The 20824-nt window shown below is 36.5% G+C and overlaps 1 protein-coding gene across 3 annotated transcripts in view; it reads left to right on the top strand.

Annotated features, from left to right (window-relative positions):
• The window catches only part of LOC306851097 (unconventional myosin-XVIIIa-like), a 120335-nt gene that overhangs the window by 83344 nt on the left and 16167 nt on the right, over window positions 1–20824 (top strand). For all 3 annotated transcript variants that reach the window (XM_079387170.1, XM_079387169.1, XM_079387168.1), the window contains exons 21-33: window positions 326–469; window positions 1335–1424; window positions 2992–3111; window positions 3476–3587; window positions 6631–6758; window positions 7075–7229; window positions 12095–12218; window positions 12353–12553; window positions 13026–13136; window positions 14681–14785; window positions 16365–16511; window positions 16612–16725; window positions 19490–19606. In XM_079387170.1, the coding sequence (XP_079243296.1) occupies window positions 326–469; window positions 1335–1424; window positions 2992–3111; window positions 3476–3587; window positions 6631–6758; window positions 7075–7229; window positions 12095–12218; window positions 12353–12553; window positions 13026–13136; window positions 14681–14785; window positions 16365–16511; window positions 16612–16725; window positions 19490–19606 (1668 nt within the window). The remainder of the gene's footprint in view (window positions 1–325; window positions 470–1334; window positions 1425–2991; window positions 3112–3475; window positions 3588–6630; window positions 6759–7074; window positions 7230–12094; window positions 12219–12352; window positions 12554–13025; window positions 13137–14680; window positions 14786–16364; window positions 16512–16611; window positions 16726–19489; window positions 19607–20824) is intronic.

The following is a 20824-nucleotide window of genomic DNA, read 5'->3' as shown; positions in this document are numbered from 1 at the left end:
TTATAAAACATTGTTTGCTCTTGGGGTTGTACCTCACTTGGTGGTTCCTTGCGTTTAAACTTCCAAGTCAATAGTCCCACCGTCAGGCTTATTGCGGACCATACTGTGGACGTCCTGGAGGTGAAAAAGTCCATTCAGTGCTGGTTTCCCCAAGGGAAGCTCTTTGACTGTGAGGCCCTGGCCTTTAAACACAGGCCTGCTATTGTCCATCTGGCCTCTGATTGGATTGAACCACTGTACTTCACAAGCACAAGTCCTGACAATTTCTCACAAGCACAGCAGTAGGAAGAACATGCAGTCATAAACACATGTCTTTGTTTTTCAGATCCAGGACTTGGCAATCTGCTGCATCCAGAAAAACATCAAGAAGAACCGGGGTGTGAAAGGCTGGCCGTGGTGGAAGCTCTTCACCACCGTCCGTCCTCTCATCGAGGTTCAGCTTACAGAGGAACAGATCCGTGGCAAAGACGTAAGTGCCCGTCATCTTCGCTAACCACTTCAAATGCTCTAAAGAGGCATGTCATGTACAGGTTTTGCCTTTTGACAATAGCACAGCTGAATTTAAAGCCCATCTGTGTGGCTTTTAATGCCCCTCTCGGTTTCTCCGCCCTGCGGGGGTCCCTCTCAAATTCAACTGCAGCTCTCAGTCGCACCCAAAGCGCCCGTCTCTTTGATTACTGTCTCTGCGGCTTCGCCTCAATCCGAGTGTTTGTAGAGTTGTGTGTGTGTTTGTGTGTGGGGAGAGTGGCATGGTTGTGTGTGTGTGTGTATGCATACATTACCTATGTAGCTAGCTGGATCAAAAGCAACTCTGCTTCCCGTGGGGGAGTGCATTAGCATGTCACAGAGCGTGTGCGCGTGCGTGCGTGTTTTGTCCGCTGGGCTGCGTCCCGCTGAGTGCTTGTGTAGCCATGCAGTCAGGCGTGCTCCTGCGAGAGACAGACGGGTGCTGACACTGCCTCCAAACAGCCTGCTTTTAAAAAACAAACCGAGTCACTATCTCCTCTGCACAAACAGCCTTCAGAGCTGCAACCGATTGGCTGTAGCCTGCAGTTCTCTCAAGTTGGCAAAAGAAAAGTTTAGGAAAGTGGGAGGAGGTTTGCGGTATAGAGTCACAGAGACTCAGAGAACAGGGCAGGGTTTCTACCTGTCTGTCATTCTGTTACCATTTCTAATTTATCTCACCTGTCTATCTGTATACTATAAATATAGTGGCTGTGTGTCTGAATGTCTGACTGTCTGTGGTCATTTTTCTACATATCAGCTGAATTTTGTCATCCTATCTTTCTGACTGTCTTATTATTGTGTTCCTTTGATTGCCTGTCTGTCTTTAGGAGGAAATTCAGCAACACAAGTTGAAGCTGGAGAAAGTGGAGAAAGAGAGGAATGAGTTGAGGCTCAATAGTGACCGACTGGAAAGCAAGGTTAGTGCTGAAATTCAATTCACTTTAAATTAAGTTGAGATCGACTTCAAATTCAGTTGAGATTCAATTCAAATTCAATTTAAAGAATCTAAAGTTTATAAGTTCATCACATACCAAATACCAATGTTTCAGTAAGCAATGCCAGTGGTATTTCATCATTCCAGATAAGAAATTTGTGATAACAGCAAAAATGAATAGAATTACACTAAATAGTATTTTTTTATTTAAGATATTACATTACACATTAATATAAATATCAACAATATATTAAATTGATTTTAAAAATATTAAATTACAATAAACATATTAAATTGGTTACATATCAATAAAGTTAACAGCAAACATGTATGGGGTTATAATAATTAAAATAACCCCTTTTATTTAAAAAAATACATGTGAATATAATTGATTACATTAATTCATATAATATTGATATATATTAATAATATTTAATATAATTAAATGGTATACATTTTAATGTATATTCTCCATATAATATATTTATTTATTATTCAAGCGAACATAAAAAAAACTAAAACAAATGAATTAAAACGTTAAATCAATATCAAGTATTCAAATAAACATTCAGCAATGGGAAAAAAGGAAATTTAATGAAAATAAATTACTAAATTAAATGACTGGCGCTATCTTCAAGTGCATGATTTTTAGATACTGTACATTAATGCTTATGAAAGCTGCTAAAGGTATTCAGCTAACAGCTTTTTTCTTCTGAATTGTTGTTTAATTAATACAACCAGTATAATAGACAGAGACCGGTCTATTAGAATAATATCACACTTCGAGCATAATGTGAAACACATTTTGACAAATATTAGGGCTGTGCAATTAAATCTAATTGATTTATCATGTGCATCTCGTCAGTAAAGCCGGTTCAGTGATTGTCAGTAAATCGCCATCACCTGCTTTCAAATGGAGCGGGAATTACTACACAGAGGTGTAGTTCACTGACAAGATAGGCAATATCGCGTTCATAATCGCAGACGAATCGCCTTAGGTTATGAACACGAAATTGCCTAGCTTGTCAGTGAACTATGGCTCTGTGTAGTAATTCCCGCTCCATTTGAAAGCAGGTGATGGCGATTAACTACTAATCAAGAAACCGGTTTTACTGACTAGATGCGCATGATAATCGAATTCGATTAATTGCATAGCCATAACGAATATAGGGTTTTTTGTTGTCGGTTTTGTCAATTTGATACCAAAGCGTAATGCATCCCCACATTTACATGTCCAATATAAGGATTCCATTATAAGATTCCTACATCAGGTTATTTCTATACATATATCAGTATTGCATCAGTGTACAAAATCACATCTTCACACACACACACACAGTCACAGACACCCAGAGTTCATGCCGTCACCATCCCCCCACATTACAAAAAAAATCTGTCATCTGTTTGTGAAATATGTGAGTGATGATACAGATGTGAAGTGCTGCATATGTGCGAGAGATGAGCTCATGCACTACTCTAAAGTTATAGAGCATGTGTGACACATCTAGTGGATGCACACTTCATGTTCACTCATTATATGTATGTTTTAGATCACGGAACTCTCATCAGAGCTCGCCGATGAGCGCAACACCGGCGAATCTGCCTCGCAGTTGCTGGAGTCTGAGACCTCGGAGAGACTGAGGCTAGAGAAAGACATGAAGGATCTACAGGTACCACACACACTCTTCTGAACAGAAACAGAGTTGTGACTTGATGGTTTTCTGAGAGGAAATCTCCTCATGCCTGAAATAGATATTTTCTGCCAATGCACAGACAATGCAGTTCTTGCAGCAGAGCGTGAGCCGTATACAAATTGTGTCGTCTCGTATTAAATATCAATGTGAAAGACGTAGTGTGTGTGAGCGAGAGACTGCAGGTGTTTGTCTCTGTATGCCTGGAGTGTGTGTGTGTGTGTGTGTGTGTTTTTTATGTCTCTTAGGCTCAAGGTTGCCTGTGTGAGCAGATGGTTTGAGTATTTCCCTGCAGAACAGAGAGCTGATGTGCTCTGGGTCTCTGTGTGTGTTTGCATGTCAGGCCAAGTTTGACGCTATGAAGAAGCAGATGGAGTCTATGGAGATGGAGGTGATGGAGGCACGACTCATACGGGCATCAGAGCTCAATGGGGAAATGGACGACGATGACACTGGTGAGTTTGTGATGTCATTTCCTGGTCTCAGTGAAGGGATTCCCTCATGATGATGGCTGAGCTTTAAGCGAAAACTATCACATCCTTCCTGAATCGTTTTGGCAGAATTGGAGTGTTATCTGGGAGGATTTCCATGAGTGTGGTGTCTCATGTCTCTCTGGTGAGGAGGAGAGCTTCAGGTGTGCTGAGCTTTTCAGCGTGGCACCTCCAAACAAATGAGAAAATAATCTGTAGCATCAGAGCTGCTGCTCCTCATTAAGCTGTTTATATGGAAATGCCAGGGGGCACTGAAAACACCAAACATACGCACGCTCTCTCTCTCTCTCTCTCTCAATCTATTTCATTTCTTTATACTTGTGCTTCTGGAACTTTCCATGAAGAGGGAAAATTTTTCTCATTATTTTTTAAAGTATTAGAGAGAAAATCCATGTATTTTGCTTTGAGAACTGTTAGATACAAAAACTCTATCTAACATAAAATTAACCTAGCATGAAAAGTAACTTTTAAACCCATCAGATCAATTTTTTTGGGCCCACCACAATAGATTTTTACTTTCTTGACTGCATCCAACAATTCAGTAGATTTACCATCAAAGTATTGCTAAAGCTTATATTCATTTAGTAAAGTAATACTTTGTTGCACATTTTAAATGCAACCCTGTTCATGTCTGATTTTGTGAATTGTAATGCCAAATAGATAACTAGACCCATTCTGCATCATGATGTGAAGACAAGGAAATTATTTTATTAGAATTTTCAATTTTTACAAATATTACAGTGTTGACTGCATTCATCAAGCTTAACCTTTCAACCCGTTTACCAGTTCTTTGATTTTAAATAAAAAAATTTCTTAAATTATAGGAAATACTGCAAACCAATATTTAGCACCAAACTAGCTAGAACCTGCTAAGTGATATCTTAAATTTGAAACCCTGTTACGATTAAATTTTTTATATAAAAGAGTGGTTTCAACCCTGTTTTTGGAGCACAAAAGTGACAGTACAGACAAAAGTTTTATATATTTTCAAATGTTTCCTGGAAAAACAACTGTTTTCTGCATTTATACTAATAGGAAATGTTTCTAGTGCAGCAAATCAGCATATTAGAATGATTTCAAAAGAATCATGTAATGCTAAAGCCTGGAGTAATGGCTTCTAAACATTTGGCTTCGCCATTACAGGAACATTTTAAAATAGATTAAAATAGAAAAAGTTTTTAAAATTTTTATTTTTGGTGGTCATTGGAAACTAAACGTCCTTGCACACTGTGTCCGAAATTTTCATATGCGTTTTTTCATATTCGCCATCCTTTCCTATCAAAATATATGTATGTTTACATGCTCATGCACTACAAATCATCCTGCACTGTTCCCCAACCAGCTGCTTGACTCAATTTTCTCTTTGCACATGTACAGTATTTATGTGAAGCATTCGTATAGTTTGTATTTTTTATTTTCTTTTTTTTTTTTTTGTATTGGGTAAATATTTATATATAGTATACTTATAGTTCAAATCTGTCAGTAGGTTAATTGTGTATAGGTTTATAGTATATAGGTGTATAAGTTTATAGTGTTTTTTTTATAGGTTTATAGGTTTAAAGTGTTCTTTTTTACTTCATTGTTGTATGTCTGTATTTATGTAGCACCGTGGTCCTGCGAGGCACGTTATTTCGTTCCACTGTATGTCCCCACATGTAGCGGAATGACAATAAAGCTCAACTTGAACTTGAAAAAAAAAAAAGCTACAGATTTGAAAACGCAGAAAATCAAACCTGAGCCTAAATGTTTTTATGATGGACGAAAGTTTCAGAGGCAGTGTGTTAATGTGATTGACACAATGTGAGGTCGTATTTATTTTTTAACGTTTGAAAATTTCTGATGAGAATTTCGAACTCGATGTGCAAAGACCTTAATGCTCTCTAAAAAGTCTTGTCAGCCGTAGATGTTTTAACGGTAGTGTATTTTATCTCTTTGTTGTAGTTTACAATTAGAATGTTTTAAAATATTAACATGCATTTAGTTTCAAATGCTACTCTTTGGAAAAATTGCACAAATCACAAATGTTAAATAAAAAAAGCAAATATAACTGACTGGTCAGCTTACCTTGATGATCTGAGGCTGATGATCAGTATTTTCCTATCACTATAAATTTGATAAATGGAAATTACTTCAGGCCATATTTTACACCCTATTCTTGGAAAGTGGCTTCTGTTTTTCCAACCGTCTCTCTTTCTCCCCTCAACATACACACACTTACTCTTACTTCTTCCTCAGTCCTTCCTGTTTCTTCTCACATTGTTCTCTATGAAAGCCTGACCGTGATCATACTCCATACTGCTGTTCTTAGAATCGCTGCTGTCATGAGCTGAGCTCATTTTAATGCAGGTGTCAGACTGGTGATGGCTTGTTCTCACCTCTGTGTCACGCAGCTGATCTCTAAGGCTTAGTGCTAATCCATGAACATTTGATTTATTCCCTTTCCAACAATTGCGTTCTCTAATGGTGACGTGGATTGGCTCCATTCTGCATGCCATCACTAAAGCCACCTCTCTAATCTAGGTTTCAGAGCATTTCAATTTTCTGCTTTGATTTATTAAGGTGTGTATATTTGCATTTTTTCCCAGTTTGTTATATGTCAAATTCACAGAATGGTATTTTGTGTGAGCCATAATCAAAAGAATTGCAGTGAATTTCCCTGGCAGAGGTCCATAGTTTAAACCTTAGCTCTCTTTAGGAAATGACCGTGGGCAATCTGGCACACAGTGTTTCATCTCGAAAATCATATTGCAATTATGATTCCAAATAATACGATTTAACTGCTTTATGATAGACATCTGACATCTCAAATTGCACCACAAACTACAAGTGCACTGAACTTGTTGAGATAGAGTACTTGGACTATGTGCATCAGACAAAAGAGTGCCGCCACTTCGCTTTGAAGCACTGACATATTTAATTAAATAACAGCCTTTTGCATTTGTGTAATCACACAAGGCCATCTCGCAATGAATTGTGCGGCAATAATCATAACTGACTGTGTTTTTAGGAGGAGAATGGAGGCTCAAGTATGAGAGAGCCATCAGAGAGATCGAGTTTACCAAGAAGCGACTCCAGCAAGAGTTTGATGATAAACTAGAGGTGGAGCAGCAAAACAAGAGGCAGCTGGAAAGAAAGGTAAGGACGTCTTGGACACGCAAATAACACACACGCTGTCACATATGCTATCAGATATTAGTTTTGTTTTGTATTATTTTCATTTAATTGTGGAAATCAGAATCTCTTCCGAGCATCCCTTCTGACTTTATTCTACCCAAACCAATCCTCACCTCATAAAGACTCAGACTTCAATCGTATTGTCAGTGTGGTCCACCACAACAGCATGTACTGTCTCAAGCTTGAATGTATTAACTGAAACTCATACATCTAGACAAGACACACACTAGATGGACAGATCCACCTGTACAGACTCACTGAGAATCTGTGTGTTTAGCTGACAGACCTGCAGGCGGACAATGAAGAGGTGCAGCGCGTGGCGCAGCAGCTGAAGAAGAAATGCCAGAGACTGACAGCTGAGCTGCAGGACACCAAACTGCACCTGGAGGGGCAGCAGAGCCGCAACCACGACCTGGAGAAAAAACAGCGCAAGTGAGTCAGACTAGATAAAGATTTACTAACAAGAGTTATGAAAAGGATAATGTTCCCACCCATAGTGAAATCCCATTGGCCCAAAATCCTGTTCTTCATGACTGTGTGCAATAATGCTTCGTATCAATGCAGGTGTGCTGATTTGATTCAATTCTGATTCACAGGCTCTCGATTCCATTTGAGTCTGATTCATTTATGATTCCTCTGGGCAAGCCCGGATTAACCATACGGGCAACTGGGCAATTGCCCAGGGGCCCACGACATCTAAAGGGCCCAGGACAGCAAGGACACGAGCAAAATACTGTATCTGTAATCTCCCGCTTTATATGTAACAAACTGTCCACCCGGGCTTTTGCGCTGCACAGAGATATGCTGCGCTGCCTATGACTTTAAACTTGAGTTGAGAGCAGTGAAAGACCCTCTCCTCATTGGTCAGTCCGCATGAGGTGGGTCAAAGGTTACGCCGAGCGCGTTACGTGACGTCAGGCGTTGCTACAACAGAGAAAAAAAAAAATCAGACACAATGGAGAAGCTAAGTGGGAGCACGAAGCGAAAATTAAAAAAGGAAAAGGACATCAGAAACGCTGAAAGTTTTAAGTATATACCTAAAATAGGTAATTTCTTCACTCCTGTTAATGTTGCCGACAGTTCTGTTAAGTCAGCTTCCGTCAATGACGAGGATAACTCTGCTAGCCAGGACTTTTCTACACCGCCTGCGGTAGCTTACGTTTACAGCCCGGATAATAACTAATAACTTGATTGCCTTGTCTTCTGTGATAGCTCTATCAATTCCATACATTTCTATTGGGAATAAGTGTTGTTAAATAAACGATGGTTTGAAAGTGGTTGCTTATCTATTCCTTTTTTCGGAGTGTCTATTTACACTAAGTGCAAATAGCCCATCTTGTTGGCAAAGGATATATACACTAACTCCGCCCACTAACGTGTGATTGGGTTAGTCAACATTAAAAAAAGAAGCAAATTTAACGTCAGTTTCAGTGGCGTAGATGGTAAGGCGCATGCTTTTTGACGCGAGCGACCCGAGTTCGATCCCACCTTTTGCCAAACATTTTTTTTCTCCCTTTTCAAATCTCATATCGCATCAGAAAGGCATTTATTTTCAATAAAAATTAAGGAAATAATCAAAAAGTTGAAAATAAAGTATTGGGTACTTTATTGGGCTTTATTGTCCCAATAAGGTGGCATCCATTTAATAAATTTGAATTAAAATTATAATTTACACTCAGTATGTTATTATTGCGTACTGTTTTATAATGTACTACAATACTGAGGTGCAGATAATTGCCACTATTTGCAATAAGTAGCATAAATAGCAGAAAATATTTATATTTTAACATAGTGTAAATAGAATAGCATCTATCGCTATTTACACTTAGTGCAAATAGCCGCTGCCTTCATTTTTTGTGAAAATGGAGGATGCTTCCCTCCCTCTCAATGTAGTGGGTCAATTTTACCAGATTATACAGATTTGTTTTCATAGCATCATATGTGAGTGAATGTCTTTGATAGGGGACATAGTAGTGGATTTGTAGTTCTATGAGCATTCAAATATTTGTAAATCAAAATATGATGACAGTTAGGATTTGAAGTATTGAGTATATTTACTGTATATTACAGTAATATATTCTATATGTGACCATATTATAGTGATCCTGGGGTCGTGATGATGGGGCCCTTGAATATTGTTGCCCAGGGTACAACAAAGTGTTAATCTGGCCCTGCCTCTGGGTGCATTTACGTTATGACCATTTTGCTTGCATATTCTGACATGAAATAAATTCTCTTTCTGCTAAGAATGTAAATTATACAGAACAGTTTTTTTTAGACTGATTCAAACCAGTAGCCTCTCTTTTTGCGCTCTTTATTAAAGTAAATACACTGGTCGTGTTATGTTTGTTTGACGATTCAAATACGTTTCTTGCCGTTATCGCTGTACACAATTTCTTTTTTTTTTTATTGAATCACATTCAATACAGACTGCAAGCACTCACAACTTTTGCCAACCTTCTAACTTGGAATATCATGAAAAAATTTTAAACATAAACAACACAGTCTACACTGTGTGGTTGCATGAGTTAATCTAGATACTAAAACACAGCTACTGAAAATAGGCATCGAGTAAAAAAAAAAAAAAAACACCTTTAGGATTTTAAGAATCTCTATCAAACGAAGATCACAATTAATTGGAAAATCAATATTTTTATCTAATTCTAGTTTGTTAAACATCAGATATTTTCTGATGGTTTGATTCACACAGCAACTTTGAGGACAGTAGAATTACTTGACGATGGAAACATGACTAAGGCCTATTTACACCAAAAATAAAACCTATAAAGATAATTATTTTAGTGTTCACACCAACAGAAAATAAAGTTATGTATATTATAAGCATGCACTGCGGTTATGTTGTCTGCTCCTTTAAATGCACAAAAGCTGGGTGGATTCTCATTGTATTCGTCATTTGTCAGCTGGAAAAAATGTTCTGAAAACATTCCAGAGATATTGTTTCTCTGTGCCATTATTGTTATAGTTGTGGTGTGGAAATCTCTACTCTCATAGAATTAGAATGATTATAAAATCGTTATATTTTCATCTTTGTGTGAACAAGCCTTAAGAGTAGTCCACCAGTGCCTCAGTAACAAGCATCTCAAAATTAAATCTGTAAGTCATTACTCAGCGCAGGCCATAAGCAGAGTGATGGTGTTGTGTGAAGGTGCTGCAGCTAGGCGTCTTTAGACTCTTGAGTAAACAGACGGAGGCTGTGCCTGTCACTGCGGAGGGGATATGTGAAAGTCCACTCTAAATGAAATCGGCCCGAGGCTCAGGGTGATGGCAGATTTAGCCAGTAGGAGAGATGGGGGAAGGGCAGGGGGGAGCTGTCCTTCATCTCTCTGTGGGGCTTGGATTAGCACAAAGAGTTGCATAAGTTGCATCATAACATGGTCTCAGAGAGAAGGGGGTGGAGAACGAGAGAGAACTAGGAAAAGAGGAAAAGAACAAACTGATTTGCCCCAAAGCGTCACAACTACACCCCCCCTGCTCATTATTGCCCACTTACAAGTTAACCCAATCAGAACGCTTTTCCCTAATACCCCTCCTGACACACACGTCACACACAGTACTGTAAAGCTTAGATGAGTTTTAGTTTCTCAACACTCTGCTATGCTTGGCTATTTTAGGAAAAGCAGGTATGCTATGTTTTTTATTGTTGTTTTGTGTCATGTTATTTGTTTTTGATAAAATCTTTTTGTGTATTTCAGGCACATTAAACTTGTTCTTTGATTATAGTGATTAGAGAGATTCAAGAATTAGAAATTTGCTTAAGTTGTTGTATATATTTTGACTAGTGGTCAACTAATACAGGTTTTTCAGTGACAAATACTGATATCTAAAGAGCAGGGATGCAGATGTAGTCATGATATACACTAAATACAATTTAATGGCAACAACTAGTATTAGATACATTTTATAAATTTCATAATTTTATTAATGGCGAAAATAGATAAACTTTTTTCAGGGAACAAATGAAATGACAATAGTAAAAAAAAAAAAAAAAAAAAAAAGACCCTTTGACATTGGCTCAAAAATTTGTAACAGCAGCTTGGCTGATTTTGAAGTGATAGTTCACCCAAAAATGAAAATTCTAAAACTATGACTTTCTTCTGTGATGCATTAAAGAAGGTATTTTGAATAATGTCTTGGTGTGATTTGTCTGTAGAGTGGAAATCAGTGGTAATCCAAACTGTTTGCTTACCAAAATTCCTCAAAATATCTTGTTCCACAGACAAAATAAGTGAGTAAAGGATGACAATTTTCTTATTTGGGTGAACTATCGCTTTAACTTCCCTGTGATTTTATTCTAATGGACCCTTCGCCTGGAGTTCGATTGACGGGCAATCTGACCAATCATAATGGCAAGTTGGCTATTTTGTTTGATAAACAATCCAGACAGGAGAGTAGATTAAAGTCGGTGGACTTGAACTTAAAAAACTTTGTGTATTGATGTCTTTCCGCAGTTGAAACAAGATACCTTCTGATGTTCATTCATGTTTATTTCATGCTATGACTAGTAAAGAGGAAGAGATGAACGGTTCACGTGCTGTTTGAACTGCAGCGATCTGTCACGGTACATTTAAAGAGCCACAAAATTATATTTCTCGTTTAAATTTCTTAAAGGACAAAATTTGAAAGCTGAGACTTTTTCATACAAAAAGTAACCTGCTCTGTCTTGTCTGTCGGCACAGCGTCAGTGTCATCTTTGCTCCGCAATGTATTGTTGGACATGGCAACAGTAACTAAGGGGGGTGGGTCTTTGCGAAGTTTCAATTGTTTATCCACCTTATTCTTCCCATAAAAATGGGTGTGGCCATTTGTAAATTTTATGGGTCTTGCTTATTTTTAGCTGCTCAAAACCACTCCTTTTGCTGTTGATGTGTCTTACCACATTAGTTTAATGCATTATCTTAATTTTGAACACACTGGTTTGTAGTGCAAACAGTTTATTATTTACTGCATGGTGTAATTCTTCTCGTTATTTCCCCCTTGCGGCTAATGAACCGGAAGTCTCGCCCATAAGTTTACTTCCACGTTGAAGAATTGGGTGGATAATTTTTTCATATTTGGTAAATGAAGGCCTATCATGGTTGTAGTTTAGTGCTTGTGGAATTTATTTGTGATTTTATTTGGTCTCAGCAGATCAGGTGCAATATGTCAGCTCGTTCCACCACATCGGGACAGAGAGAATAAAGCATCTGGAAAGCGTCTTTTGTACCTTTTTGTTTCCTCTGTTTTGAGATTACGTTTGTTGATTGTGTGCGTTTTTTGTATGTATGCAATGTCTGCAGGTTTGACTCAGAGCAGACTCAGGCTCAGGAGGAGGTGCAGAGAGAGAAGAGTCAGCGGGAGAAACTGAGCAGAGAGAAAGACATGCTGACCGGGGAAGTGTTCAGCCTTAGACAACAACTGGAGGTCAGCAACCTCTCTTATATTATCCTTCAGTGTTGTCTCGCACTCACAGATTTTCCTGGCTGTGACGTACACGTGTCTGTGTGTGCTCAGTCCAGACTGTGTTGTTCTAAATTAGTTTTTCTCTGCTCTCTCAGGATAAGGATCTGGAGATATGTGCTGTCAATCTGAAGCTCGAGCAAATGGAGGCAGAGCTTCAAGATCTGAACTCACAGGAGACAAAGGACGAGTCGTCATTGGCCAAGGTTAAAAAGCAGCTTCGTGACCTTGAGGCAAAGGTCAAAGATCAAGAAGAAGAGCTTGATGAACAGGCTGGAACCATTCAGATGCTGGAGCAGGTAATCAAACGCACACACTATAACATTTCTCAATCTGGGAGAGAACTTTATTAATTTTCACTAACTTTTGCAACAAGTTTGTCTTCAAACTTTGTAAACCCCCGCACACACATCACTCTTGTACACTCGTGACATCATGTCATGAGAATAAGGATATACGTTGTATTGAGCTGCCTGATGTTTAATGTATTATTTCTGGGACTGATGCACATTCTCCATGCACACAATTTTCACCTGTCATGTATAATATGCTAATTCATGTAAATTCAGCTGATGTGTCAGTATGAAGAAACTGTCAATACTCACAGTCTGCATACATTATTATAATAATTACAAAGTGTTTTATTGGCCTGTGCGACAGGGATATTTTACATATGCATCTGTATGCATATAGCACCTGTTCCGCTGGATTCCAATGCATGCAGAAGGTGTAGATTTGTATTCACTGAGCTGTTGATGTTGTGACCTGCAGGCCAAGCTCCGTCTGGAGATGGAGATGGAGAGACTGAGACAGACGCATTCGAAAGAGATTGAGAGCAAAGACGACGAGGTGGAGGAGATCAGACAGTCCTGCAGCAAGAAGGTATGATAGTCAACCAGCAATAACTGCTAATAATCATTACGATCTTGTATGTATGTATGTATGTAGTATTTATTTTTAAATTTCCATCTTCATGTTATGGAAATGCTGAATTTTGTGAAGCTGTTTGTAGATAAAAGAAATAATAATAATTAATTAATTAATAATAATAAATAGTAGTAGTAGTAGTAGTAGTAATATTATTATTATTATTATTATTATTCATTTATTAATTATACTAATTAATATTAATGTTAGGTAATATGATAAATCGTATTAATATTCTTTTACAGTAAATATTAGTGTAAAGTTAAATATTTTACTGTACATTACATAATTTGTGTGTGTACTTTGTGTATTTGTATGTATATTTGTATGTGTATATTTATATAAATGCACATAAGACATGTTTGTGTATATAAATATATATTTATATAGAATATATAAATCATATATGAATATGTATAAATATTTATAATAAAATATATATAATAATAAATATATTTTATAATAAAATAAAATAAATTATATATATATATATATATATATATATATAATTTTTTTTTTTTTTTTTTTTTAAATATACATAAATAAAAACTTTAATATACATGCATGTATGTGTATTTATATATACATATAAATGTATTATGAAAATATATGTCTACATATATAATAATGTCATATTTATTATTAAAATATAATGATATTTATGATGCATTTATTATATAAAGTTATTATTATATGTTGTTGTTGGTGGTGGTTGTTGTTGTTGTTGTTGTTGTTGTTTTCTTTTAATAACAAAAGTTTTGTCAAGATGAAGACTCAAAGTTTGCTCAGACTTATTTTACAGTGATCAGAATAAATTCAATCACAGAAAAACATATGTAAAAATCATGAGAAAATTATGATTACAAAAAAAATAAATAATAATAATAGCCTTTTAGAGATCCCATACACATGTTCAAGTCACCAGCTAACACCACTTAAACATGCTCAGAATACTTTACAACCAGTTTCAGAAGTTCAGGTGAGTTCAGTTTGTAGCATTTTAATTGCTGATGTTCAGTTCTTATGCAGAGCTCGTTTCGACTCCTGTACAACATAAATAAACAAGACATATTCGCCTATGTGTTGAATAAGAATTTTCATTCAGCGTTGTTCAGCGCAGCTCTTGTTGCAGATAGTGGCTTTCACATTTGTGGAGTGTCTTTGCCGCGGAGGTGCAGATAAGCTGAACTCATTGAGTTTTGTTTTGATGTATAATTCATGGGGGCTCTTATTTTATTTTCCTCACGTATAGTTCACCTTTCCTTCCTCTCCACTTAACCAATCAAGCTGCCAGTACAGTGCATCCCATAATTAACCTTCTTTCTCACAACCGAGTCACTTGATTGACACTTGAAGGTGCTCCGAAGCATCTAAAGACACATTTATGGAACGTGTTTATATGTCTGGAATGATGGTATATAATTGGATTGACTCTTCAGGGCAAACCTACTTCACAAAGCCCTCCATGATGTTCTGTTACTATGCTTGTGTGTGAGCAGCTCAAGCAAATGGAGGTGCAGCTGGAGGAGGAGTATGAAGAGAAGCAGAAGGTCTTGCGGGAGAGGAGGGACCTGGAAGCCAAGCTGATGAGCGCTCAAGACCAGGTACAGCACTATATACTGTACTATATCAAGGTTTCAAATATGGTAACTAAGCACTGTCTTAAATATGTACAATCACCTAAGTTATATTTGTCATTTTGTAATTTGTATTTATTTATTTTTTTATTCACTTATTTTTAACAGACTTTGTTTAAAGAACCAAAATTAAAAGTTTTTGTAAGTTTGTGGTCAATACGATTTATTTTTTTTTAGATAATAATACTTTTATGCAACAAGGGTGCATTAAATTGGTTAAAAGTGACTGTAAAGACATTTATAATGTTCTAAAAAAAATTATTTCAAGCAAATACTTAATTCTTTTTAACTATATAAGAATAGAAAGAATCTAATTGAAAATGTATATTAGATGTTCTGTGGAGGTTCATGTGACACTGAAAACAGGAGTAAAGTGAGCTTTCAGAAACATTAAAAAAGAATCTTACCAACCCCAGACTTTTAAACAGTACTGTATACACATTTAAAATGTAACATCTGTCTGTAAATCACAGACCAAAAATGGTAATAACTCATTTCACACTTTTAGGGTAATTCAAAATCACCGCCAAACTTCTGGTTTAGCACTAGTAGAGTAAATCATGCAAGTAAAGTCATTTTTTTTGTTTATCCATCGGAATAATAAACCACTTTTGTTTGTTCTTTTTTAATATTACTTGCTAAATTCAATTGAAAAAATAAATACAAAAACATATAAGGATATTCTAAGTAATATAAGAAGCAAAATAAAAAAAGTCTAGTGTACCTACTATGAAAACTAAAATATAAATAAAAAATGTAAAATGAAGTACAGTCACAAAAATAAAATATTTCTGCATTTTTCTCGAAGCAGTTGCTTGAGTGTGTACTGTACAATAATTAAAGAGTATATTTATAAATAACCACACCGTAAAACCGAACAGTGAAATGAATTAAATGAAATGAGTTAATTTTACTCCAATAATAATGAAAGTGCATTGGACTTAATTGAAATGTGTTCTGTAAACTCAAAATGTTGTTGTAGTAAGCTGAACTTAAAATGATTGTTTTCTAGTTCCCAGCATGCTTTGCATCAGACAACAAGGAAAATAAATGTTGAAATTAAGTGTTATTTTGTGTGTTTTGCACAAGATTAACATAGGGAGACATAAGTTAGTACTTAAATGTTGTTATGTTAGGATTTACATAGGTTTCGGTTCCGTTGGTTTTGTAGTGTTACCATTATGGTGAAGAGTAGAGCCTGTGGTTAGGTTGAGGATGGACAGCAAAACTTAGACTATATACTGCATGTTGTATGACTAGTTACATGCAAGTGTATAGTGAGAGACTTTTTGATAACTACATTAGCATGTGCTAGTGTGATTTTGCTAACTAGCACTTAAATATAAAGATCAGAATGAATGAGCTGTTTATGGAAGCAAGTTGTTTGAAAATATCATTGTGAAGAATGGGGTGGGATCATGGAAGGAGAGGCTTGGCTTGGCTCTCAGCCCTGCCCCATTTGTCATAAGTTGCCTCAAATGATTTGAGTTTTCTTAACTTATCAGGTTTTACAGTGCAGTATGTAAACTGTCTTTGATGGTTACAGGTGAGCCACAGAGATGTGGAGACAGAAAAGCGTCTGAGGAAAGACCTGAAGCGCACAAAGGCCTTGCTGGCTGATGCCCAGATCATGCTGGATCACCTGAAGAACAACGCTCCCAGCAAGAGAGAGATCGCTCAGCTCAAGAACCAGGTCTGTTCTTCGACTCCCCTGGGTTCTGTAGTTAACACATCATATGACATCCAGTCATAAACAAACAAATATTTTATTTATGTGTGTGTGCTCTTCACAGCTCGAGGAATCAGAGTTCACGTGTGCTGCTGCAGTCAAAGCCCGGAAGTCAATGGAAGTGGAGATCGAGGACCTCCATGTCCAAATGGATGACATATCTAAATCCAAGCAGGCGGTAAGTCTGTCTGTGTTTGAAAGAGAGAGTAATTTTGCTCCTTTTAAATTAGTCATCCCACACACAGAGACAAAGGACACCACCTGTCTTCATCCAGCATAGGTGGCAGCCAGGATGTCATTTCAATTATTTGCCACGGGGAAATTATTTCCGCACATAATGACACGTTCCCGATGCCGACTCTAATTTGAACAGGATGTATCGGCGTGAAATGTATTACACTTTAATAATTCTGTCATTGATTCAGTATTATTTCAGCATGGAGAAGATTGTGTAATTGTGTCCTCGCTGTAGCATATTATGAACTGATATCAGGAGAGACGGATGCAGCCAAATTCTGCAGATGCTGTTCCCCTGACACTGTCTCCATATTGTTTTCTATTTTTTTTTTTTTGCCGTTGCCGCCTGTCATATTTGCTCAGCTCTCTGGAGCAAGAGACACTCTGACAGAAGGGTGCAGTGAACATTTTAATTTTCTATAAAGCCGCAGCCATGCTGAAGCATTGTTTTGGTGCAGTGTTTTTGTGGGTATTGCTAAACCTGTCTCTCTTCTAAATATTGTCATATTGATTAGCAAGGCCGTGATAAATGGTCTGGTCATGATCACTGTGTGATTAGCTTCAGGTCGGTCTGTCTCCCCTCCCCCCAGGAGCTCATGGATTTCCACTAGAGGATTGGAAGCAGACGCATAGGTTTGATACGATACACCTGCCAGACAGAGTTTAAAGGTGTGAAGTGGAACAGTACAGACAATAGGGAATATCTTCTATCAGTATCTTGTTAAAAGAAAAATATAATGGAAAACTGGATTTTCAATGCTATGTAGACATAATCCTGCAAAGCCAGTCCATGTATATCTTTTATGAAAACTTAAAAAATGGGTTATTGAGGCCATCACCACAGGCACACATCATATGACCACAAAAATTTACACTACTGTTCAGAAGTTGGAGATCTGTGTGTGAACTTTTTTTTTTTTTTTTTTTTTTTTTACTTTTTAAAGAAGTCTCTTATGCTTACCAAGACTCCATTTATTTAATAAAAAAAACATAATATTGTGAAATATTATTACAATTTAAAACAGCTCTTTTCTATTTGAATGCATTACCAAATGTAATTTATTCTGTTTTATACTGTTTTGAAGTTTGGGCTAAGTAAGTTTTTTTTTTTTTTTGGATCAAAAATGCAGTTAAAACAGTCAAATTGTAATAATATTTCACAGTATTAATCAATGTTAAAAACAGTTGTGCTTCCTAATATATTTGTGGTAACCATGATGCATTTTTCCCCCAGGATTCTTTGATGAATAGAAAGTTCAAAAGAACAGCATTTATTTGAAATAAAAATCTTTTGTAATATTATAAATGTGACCCTGGACCACAAAACCAGTCTTAAATTGCACGGGTATATTTGTAGCAATAGCCAATAATACACTGTATGGGTCAAAATTATAGATTTTTCTTTTATGCCAAAAATCATTAGGATATTAAGTAAAGATCATGTTCCATGAAGATATTTTGTAAATGTCCTACAGTAAATGTATCAAATCTTCATTTCTGATTAGTAATATGTATTGCTAAGGACTTCATTTGGACAACTTTAAAGGTGATTTTCTCAATATTTAGAGTTTTTTGCACTCTCAGATTCCAGATTTTCAAATAGTTGTATCTCAGCCAAATATTGTCCTATCATAATAAACCATACATCAATGGAAAGCTTATTTATTCAGCTTTCAGATCATGTGTAAATCTCCATTTCTAAAACTTTACACTTAAGACTGATTTTGTGGTCCAGGGTCACAAATAATATTATAATGTATTTACTGTCACCTTAAAATCAATTTAAAGTGTGCTTGCTGCATAAAATGATTAAGCAAATCTTACTGATCCCAAACTTCTGGTTGTGCACATACAACTAAGTCAATTTTCACATTTAGTGAGATTAAACAAGTCATTCACTTTTAGGCCTCTGAAAGAAACAGTTGGAGTCGTTTTTGATCAGAGAGGGTAAAAATTATATTTTTGGTGCATATCAGGAAAACAAGTAAAATTTTTTTAAGAAGTGCAGAATATAACTCCTTTCATTTTAATTAATTTGTCTTGATTTGATTTGAGATGGAATGTGTAAAAGAAATTGCAAACTGCTTTCATGAGGATGTTTTTACAAAATAATGTAATTTCCTGCTTTTATGCTCACTAATTCATAGCAAGTAATGTGCGACGTCTACATTTTTTTGCTTTTACTAATGCATTTGAAAGTTACTCCTCAGAGATTAGCTGCCTGTATTGTTGAGGTAATTATTACTGAATGGAATTAGACCTCTGATACTGTTTGACAGAGCTGGCAGTGATGTGTTCATCTCTAATTGGGAGACGGTGCCATGTTCACAGGGATTTATACAATGCAAGCAGCTACTGTTTAGTGATGAGGTGACAGGAAAATGATCTCTTTAAGGAATTAAAGGAGCTGGGCTTTCAGTTGCTGAAGTCAGAGTGGTTAGATACGCATGTTCCTGACATGCTGAGGGCAGAGGTTTGAGTCTGACAGCGTTAAGTCTGTGGTCTATTTGCTGCTGTCTGTATCAATAAAAATAGCTAAAAACACATTCTAGCACCCAATCAGTTACTGATGCATAAACCTGTCAAAGACCTGTCAAAACGTCAAGCATTTCAATCAGATTGATTGTTTTCCATTTCTCAGACATTTATTTCAATTTGCAGTCATATTTGTCTTTGTCTTATGCTTTTGTTTGATTTCTGTGTAGCTTGAGGAGCAGCTGAGTCGATTGCAGAGGGAGAAGAATGACCTGCAATCTCGCATGGAGGAAGATCAGGAGGACATGAACGAACTCATGAAGAAACACAAAGCCGCTGTTGCCCAGGTAACTCTCTCAGGCACTCATGCCTGTCAGATCGCTATACAGAGCCTCTCTGTCATCATCGCACACAGAGTAGATGTAAATGTATGTACATTTTGTTTTGTTTTTTATCCTAAAAATTCAATATGAATAAAATGTTAAGAAATTATACATCAATTTAAATAACATAAAAAAAGAAATAAAATAAAGAATATATATTTATTTATTTATTTATTTGAAATAACCGATTTCTAGAGATAACTTTAAATTTTGGTCAAAAATAAGTTATTGATATTTTTGGGACATTCAAGACATCCTTTATCATGTGCATAAGTATCTTGAGTCAATTTTGTTGTTTTTCTGAAAATGATGAGTGGTCTCAACCGTAACTTCGAAAAGCCCCGGGGAAACCAAGGCAGAACACCGTATAACACCAGTAACGGCTCTTTCACTTTGTTTGGAACGCTCAAATGGAGTTACGGCATTCTGACTTTGTTTAACTGTGTTTCAAAATGAAGTTACGGTTATGGCTTGGAATTATATGGTTTTCTGCCTTTTTTTTACTGTATGCTGCATTTAAATTACGGTGTAACAATTCAATAGATCGCGATCAGCTCCATATAACAAAGCGCTGTAAAGACTGGATACATTGGCAACAATATGAATCATGAATAACCTTTAAAGATTTTTTTTCCTTTTTATAATGCAGATTATTCACCAGGCTGTCACTTCTAGTTGGACGTGTGTGGACTCAAATGCCGTAGCATGATCAATCATAAAATCAGTAGCCTACTAACAGTTTGCAATTAAATCCATATCCTACCTTTTCTTGTAACCCGATAAAATGACCCGGCAGTGAACGTCGTCGGAGATGTTTAATCCACAAGCATTCTGAGCATTATTCCTACTTGCTGGCGTTCACACAATTTGTTCTTTTAAGTTGGGCTATTTCATTCAAGTCAATATAAAAGCAATTGTTATGTCTAGCATTCTTTTACGTTACTGAGCATAGCAAATAAATTGGTTGCAAAACGGTCACACGTTTTACTTTTAGTCTGCTTGTTACGGTCAAAAAAAACAAAAAACCTTAATACGGTCACATTACTATATGCAATAGCCAATATGAGAGAGCCCATGATCAGTAGATTTTATGCAGGTGTTACTGTAACCATTTTGTAAATAGTGATCAGCAACCGAATATAGATAATGTGGAAGTTACTGCCTTTTGCCTTGGTGTGACTT

The sequence above is a fragment of the Barbus barbus genome (genome assembly GCF_936440315.1).
Source record: "Barbus barbus genome assembly, chromosome: 31".
Lineage (NCBI taxonomy): Eukaryota > Metazoa > Chordata > Actinopteri > Cypriniformes > Cyprinidae > Barbus > Barbus barbus.
Note: the sequence above shows the minus strand (reverse complement) of the source record. Positions and strands in the feature narration are given on the sequence as shown.